Raw genomic sequence first — 7491 nt, 5'->3', positions numbered from 1 at the left:
CAGTCTGACAGACCTGGACTGCGAGCGTGGATCTTCCTCACCAACCCCGTCTAAATGCTAGTTAGTACCGCTCAAAGGAGCCTTTTGGGAGGAAATGTGGGAAACCAGACAGTGAATTCTAAAATAGCCAGGAAGAACTAAAGGAAAATCTATTTTTAATGTCTGAGTCCAGCTGTTTTACTTAAAACTTCAATTCCTGGGGGAGGAAGGACTGCCTGGGGTCTTACACCCCCTTACAAATGATGCAGACCTCAGATTCTTAACACATTTCAACAATTTGTAAATATCTGTGATAGAAAACAGAGAAGTTTATTTATATTGAAATTATTTTAATTTAGAAACGAAAACATCTTGGAAAAAAAAAAGAACACAAAACATGCAGGCAATTTTTTTTACTCCATGAGCTTCTCAAATCGGCACTGTCCACCAATCCCCAAGATGAACCCCTCGTCCACAGGCCTTCAGCCACCGCTGCAAGAGAGAAAAAGGGTCAGCTCTGCATGTTCGTCAGCTTTTAACAACAATAACGACCTGAAAGGCAGCATGCTGTGATGTGATGGCACCAAACCCAGTTCACTGAGAGCCACTCACACCTACAGGACCCAAGACCGCATAACAGAGAGGAAACTGAACTCTAAAGTCTTGGACTGAAAACATCCTTGGAGATAAAGTGGCTGCCGGAACAGGCGGATCTCAAAAACTCAGAGTCCTCACTTGGGAAATGTCTTTCTGAACAAGACAGAAAACATGAACTGCCTATCGGGGTGGCCGCAGAGAAGTGCCCAGTTTGATAGATAACACGTTGGCTGCAAACAGAGAGCTCAGACTAGCAATGGTTCTCAACCACGCAGCTTCCCAGGCACCCAAACCCCTGGCTTAATCATCTGAAAACAAAGCCACTTCCCACTATCAGGTGCCTAATAAATACCAGCAGATCCCAGCAGCGAAAAAAAGTCAAGAGACATATCTGCGCATTGATGAAATAGCAAACTGTCATCTCAAATGGTTTCAATTGTCATTCTATTCTAGATATTGTCTATTTCAAAAAGTTTACTTACACAATGATGTTATTAATAGGGATATGGATCAATTTCACAAAAAAGCCAATGAAACCCATTATAGCAAATCCGATTGCTGTTGCCATGGCAATCTTCTGGAATTCTGGATTAAAAACACAAAATTCATCATTTTCACAGTATCACTGCGAGTATGGGGGGGGGGGGAACTAGCAGTAACATAAACTTACCGATGAACATTTCTCCTGATAATAAATATATGATTTTAAATAACGTATGACACTATTTATTAATAGTAAGTAAACTGACAATGTTTTAAGAAAGAAATAAAGGACATGCCACTAGTGAATCCATCAACAAGCAGTGAAATATTTTATCTTCTCAGCAAATGACCAGGATGCCAAAAAGAAATAAAATGTGGACAGGAGAAATAGAGTATTTGTCTTTAAAAACTTCTAACATTGCTAAAAATAGATTATAAAAGCACAAAACATGACTTTTCATAAAATATAGGCCCACTGGATTTGATACACAAGGCTGAAAATCAGATTGGGTTGAGCACAATTTTCTGTAAAGGTTTCAGACCCCAGTCCTGTTTCCATTTCACGTTACTTCCTCGGGGAAGCTGTCCAGATTCTTCTATTTCTTTTCCCTTCCGACAGCAGTAATTAGAAACTGAACTGCATTTGTTTTGCTTAGGACTACCTTCCCTGAAAAGGTCTACGCTCCGTAAGAGCAAGGACTGTTCTCTATTATATACTGTTGTATAGTTTACTGTGTGTGTGTGTGTGTGTGTGTGTGTGTGTGTGTGTGTATATATATATATATATATATATATATATATCATAATGTATTACATTCTCTATTGTATTCCAGCCCCTAGCGCAGGCAGCAGTCAAGAAATGGATAAAAGTAGACAAACTCTGGTGCACCTTTTAACACATGAACCATGATAAATAAGAAATTAAACTTCCTAGGTTGGCAACTCTGTTGTTGATTCCCGTTAAGGTTCTGTTTGGGGGAGAGAAGGGGGCAGTACTGAGCATGAGAACTCCCAGAAGACTTTCTAGAGTGAAAATATAGAAGATACTAAAAACTCTGAAGTCCAGACATCAGCAAGATGGCGGCATAGGAAAACACCAGAAATTGCTGCCTCCGACAACAACTTCAAAAATACAACTAAAAGACAGAACGGTCATCATCCAGAACCACAGGATGGCTGGCTGAGTGGAAATTCTACAACTAGAAGGAAAGAGAAGAGCACACAGACTCAGAGGAGCTACGAAAGTAAAGTGCAGAGGTACGGAGGCTCCGGCGCGCGGGGGAAAGGGGCTGGCACCTGAGGACGCAGCTGTCTTTTTGAATCGGGAGGGAGTCACAAGCTCCCGACTGCTCTGAACTCCGGTTCCGGGAAATCTCTGGGGTCTCAGGGCTCATACGGGGAGAAACTGGACAGTCTGGCAGCAGGCAGAACTCGGAACTTGAGGGCAGCTTTCCCTCAGAGGTGCTGGCGGCAGTTACCTGGACACTGAGAGGCTCGGCCCCTTAGGGCAGGGCTGAGAGTCAGCCATAGCTGCTTGCTCCGCCCTGTTGATTCCGAGACCCCGCCCCATCCGGGCTGCTGCAAAGCCTTTTGCATATGAATGCCCGGGTCCTTTGCAACTTGAAAATTACCTAACAAACTGCAGCTGGGCCAGACAGACTCAGAACTTCCAAGAGAAGGCCCAAGGCCCCACAGCAGCTTGCATCACTTCACAGCTGGGCCTCATCTGGGCACCCCCAGACCCCTCAAAAAGGAAGGGGAATCTGCAGATCTCTTCGTAGCTCCTGCTGGGTAACCTCAGGAAGAGGCTTAATTAGCACCTCCTTGATCCAAGAGCCAGTGTACCCAGTGGTCAGAGTGGGACCACCCAGATTACAACTCCTCAGATTCATAAGGAACACACTCAGGGGGCAGACTCAGTGAGCACCAAAGCCCCGCTGAAGCAAGTCTTGCCCCAGAAGGGTGTCTCCAGCACAGAAGTTCTCCCACTGCAGACACAGCTGATTCTCACTGCCAATTGGCCTGGAGGTCAATTCCTCCCAGTGATACCTACAACAATCAAGGCTTAACTACAACAAGACTGTGCACAAAGCCCACAAGGGGGTGCACCAAGAGTGTCCACCTCAGGTAACTGGGGAGGCTGAGCCGCTGGGCCCTGTAGGACACCTAGCACACAAAACCACTCTACCAACACAGGGAAGCAGACAAAATGCGAAGACAAAGAAACAGGTCACAAATGACAGAAATGGAGGACAGCAAACGACTGGATATAGAGTTCAAAACCACGGTTCTAAGATTTTTCAAGAATTTTATGGAAACCGCCGATAAATGTAGTGAGATCCTCAAGAAATCTACTGAGACCTTCGATGTTGTGATAAAGGACCAATTAGAAATTAAGCATTCACTGACTGAAATAAAGAATATTATACAGACTCCCAACAGCAGACCAGAGGATCGCAAGAATCAAGTCAAAGATTTGAAATACGAAGAAGCAAAAAACACCCAACTGGAAAAGCAAAATGAAAAAAAAATACAAAAATACGAAGATAGTGTAAGGAGCCTCTGGGACAACTTCAAGCGTACCAACATCAGAATTATAGGGGTACCAGAAGAAGAGAGAGAGCAAGATATTGAAAACCTATTTGAAGAAATAATGACAGAAAACTTCCCCCACCTGGTGAAAGAAATAGACTTCCAAGTCCAGGAAGCGCAGAGAACCCCAAACAAAAGGAATCCGAAGAGGATCACACCAAGACACATCATAATTAAAATGCCAAGAGCAAAAGACAAAGAGAGAATCTTAAAAGCAGCAAGAGAAAGAAACTCAGTTACCTACAAGGGAGTACCCATACGACTGTCAGCTGATTTCTCAACAGAAACTTTGCAGGCCAGAAGAGAGTGGCAAGAAATATTCAAAGTGATGAATGCCAAGAACCTACAACCAAGATTACTTTATCCAGCAAAGCTATCATTCAGAATTGAAGGTCAGATAAAGAGCTTCACAGACAAGGAAAAGCTAAAGGAGTTCATCACCACCAAACCAGCATTATATGAAATGCTGAAAGGTATCCTTTAAGAAGAGGAAGAAGAAAAAGGAACTCTTACCATTTGCCTCAGCATGGATGGAACTAGAGAGCATTATGCTAAGTGAAATAAGCCAGTCAGAGAAGGATAAATACCACATGATCTCACTCATTTGTGGAATATAATGAACATCATAAACTGATGAACAAGGACTGATCCAGAGACGGAGAGGCATTGATTGGACTGTCGGGCCTTGGAGGGAAGGTAGGGGAGGGTGGGGGTAAGGGGGAAAGATCAACCAAAGGACTTACATGCAAGCATATAGGTCTAACCAATGGACACGGACAACGGGGGGGGGGGGGGGGGGGGGGGGATTTAACGTGGGTATAAGGACACATATGTAATATCTTAATCAATAAAAATATATATAAAAAAACAATTAAATCTATAAATCAAAATGAACAAACAAGAACTCCTAAACAAAACAAAAAAATAAAAATAAAACTCTGAAGTCATTACATATGACTAAAGCAAACTTAACATGAAAATAAGGCTGTAATAAATACTCTTACACCATTTGAAAATACATAAAACAGAATCATGTATAAAGTATACAAAATATAGAAAGTGACTGTTAAAAAATAAAGCAAAATAAATAAAAAATGTGGATTAAAAGACAGTAACTCAATGGCTACTAAGGAGGACAATAGTAAGCAAGTACAAGGCTTAGAAAATGCAGGGATTGACCTTTTCCTCTCACTTTCAAGCTTTACCTTTTCTGTCGGGTTTGGTGCATCTCTTGACCAGCCGGATGGAATCCTTCACAAACTGCCGACTTGGCTCAACGAACTGCATGACCTGGTCCATGGTGCTTGTTAGACAAACAGAAGAGACAGTCACGTTCGGTCGTCATGCGGCCGGGCCTTGTTATACCGACGTGCAAAGGAGACCGCCAGAAAGGCATGCCTGACGGGTCAATCCCATCTCACAGAACAAACAAAAGGGAAGAGAGAAGAGACCCCGAGCCTAAACTGACGCTGTTCTCCTAAATTCCAGCAAAGCATCAGGGCCACGGCTTGGCCGTGATTGTGATGATCGTCACTGACAAAGGATGCGCAGGGCGATCGCCATCACCTGTCCTCACGCACTCTGCAGGCCTCCGCTGTTCCTACTGAGCCAAGGCGTTGGGAACCCAACAGGTACTTTCTATTTTACTGTCAACTCCCGCAGCAAACGCCAGCGATGGTTCTGCAGGAGCCAGAGTGGAGGCCGGCGTGGATTGCACTGACCGCTCCAAGCCGTGGCACCCACACACCCGCGTGGGAGAGACCTACCCAAGTGCCAGAACCACAAGGACCAGGAAGCCGAGCAAGCCCTTGGGTGTGGACACAGCTCTGGGGAGAAGGGGCGAGTTCCTAACCTCCGCTCTGCGAGAGACCAGCCCACCCCTGCGTCACCCTCCCCCCAGGCGTCGCGCTACCCTCCCCCAGGCGTCGGTGAGCGGCGGGCAGGCACCCATACACTTCTCGAGCCCACAGTGAGAGGCACTGTCGGGCCAGGCGGCCGTCAAACCGGCTATGACCGCGTCCTCGCTGGGGGTGGGCAGGCGGGTAACAGACTCCACACTAGGGTTCTCATACGCGTCTGGGCCGAGAATGTTGGGTCCCTCCCAAAACATACCAACGCCTGTTGTCTCAGTATTTCACTGTGTTTCAAACCCAGGGGCTGAAACTTTACAGCTGCCCCCATGCAAGGACCCTTTCCTGGGGTGGAGGGTGGGGTTGGGGGCTGCAGGAACCTGTGACCTGTTCATTAGACTGACAACCCCCCACATCACAGGCACCTGGCAGGGCCGCCTGAATACGGCTCTCCCGAGGGCAGGCACATCCCGGGGGGCCCACATCCCAGGGGGCCCACATCTGAGGGGACTCACATCCCAGGGGACCCACATCCAAGGGGACTCACATCCGAGGGGACTCACATCCCAGGGGACCCACATCCGAGGGGACTCACATCTGAGGGACGACACACATCCAGGGGACCCACATCCGAGGAGGGACCTACATCAGAGGGGCGACACATCCCAGGGGACCCACATCCCAGGTGACTCACATCCGAGGGGATTCACATCCGAGGGGGGACCTACACCCGAGGGGGACGCACATCCGAAGGGGGCGAACATCCCAGGGGGACCCACATCCAGGGGGCCCACATCAGAGGGAACCGGGACACACGCCCGAGGGGACTCACACCCCCAGAGCCACCCCCCAGGAGGCCCGCAGGCCGTCACCTGACCACCGCCCAGAGGCCCCGGAGCCGCACACACAGAACTCACAAGCAGGGGCCGGGGACGCGTTTTCAGGCCCGGAAGCCCTCTCCCTCGGGGGCCCGCGTCTCCGCTGCCACCCCAGCCTGCCCGACCCGGGCCCCCTCCCCGCCCGCCGGCCGCCCCGCGAGTCACAGAGGGTCGCCCGCGCCCCGGACAGCGCCTTACCTGCCGCCGCCGCCTCGCCGCCTGGGACACGTCGCACTGGAGCCGACTCTCCGTCGCCAGCCGGAACCGGAAGCCGAGGCGCTGGTCTCCAGCCCGCCCACCTCTGCGTTCATTGGTCCTTTCCGCGTCGACCTCACTGCGCAGGCGCCGCCGACGTGCGTTGCGGCCCCGCTTCCGGTGAGAGGACCGCCCAGAGGCTGGGCTTCCTGTGGGGCTAAACTCTCCGGTGCAGCGAGTTTGGCGTCTGTCTAGTTCTTCCCCTCCAGCCCCGGTGCCCCCCGAGCCCCGGTGCCCCGCCAGCCCCGGTGCCCCCCGAGCCCCGGTGCCCCGCCAGCCCCGGTGCCCCCCGAGCCCCCCCCCAACGAGCCCCGGTGCCCCTCCAGCCCCGGTGCCCCCCGAGCCCCCCCCCCCCACGAGCCCCGGTGCCCCGCCAGCCCCGGTGCCCCCCTAGCCCCCGCCCCCCCCCAGCCCCGGTGCCCCCCTAGCCCCCGCCCCCCCCCAGCCCCGGTGCCCACCTAGCCCCGGTACATCGCCAGCCCCGGTGCCCCCCTAACCCCGGTGCCCCGCCAGCCCCCCCCACACACGAGCCCCGGTGCCCCTCCAGCCTCGGTGCCCCCCGAGCCGCCGCCCCCCCACGAGCCCCGGTGCCCCGCCAGCCCCGGTGCCCCACGAGCCCCCCCCCCACACGAGCCCCGGTGCCCCCTTAGCCCCGGTACATCGCCAGCGCCGGTGCCCCCCGAGCCGCCGCCCCCCCACGAGCCCCGGTGCCCCGCCAGCCTGCCCGCTCCTCGCGCGGCGCCGGGCGTGGGCCGCTGAGTGGGCGGGTCTCCGTGTAAGTGTGTTGCCTCCGCTGCACGCTCCGTGCGCGGACTCCACTGGTCACGGAGCGGGGAGCGGTGTGATGTGCCTGAGCG

The 7491-nt window shown here is 51.6% G+C and overlaps 1 protein-coding gene across 1 annotated transcript; it reads right to left on the bottom strand.

The window, feature by feature from the left end:
• Nucleotides 1–288: 288 nt before the first annotated feature.
• On the bottom strand, nt 289–6786 carry SEC61G (SEC61 translocon subunit gamma). The gene is made up of 4 exons (XM_070424820.1): nt 6578–6786; nt 4857–4954; nt 1059–1161; nt 289–471 (listed from the first exon to the last, which is right to left on the bottom strand). The coding sequence occupies exons 1-4, from the start codon at nt 6688–6690 to the stop codon at nt 462–464; spliced, it is 324 nt and encodes a 107-aa protein (XP_070280921.1). The 5' UTR covers nt 6691–6786; the 3' UTR covers nt 289–461.
• Nucleotides 6787–7491: the final 705 nt, after the last annotated feature.

The sequence above is a fragment of the Myotis yumanensis genome, unplaced genomic scaffold (assembly GCF_028538775.1).
Source record: "Myotis yumanensis isolate MYYU_CA2020_CCGP unplaced genomic scaffold, mMyoYum1.0.hap1 SCAF_9, whole genome shotgun sequence".
NCBI lineage: Eukaryota > Metazoa > Chordata > Mammalia > Chiroptera > Vespertilionidae > Myotis > Myotis yumanensis.
Note: the sequence above shows the minus strand (reverse complement) of the source record. Positions and strands in the feature narration are given on the sequence as shown.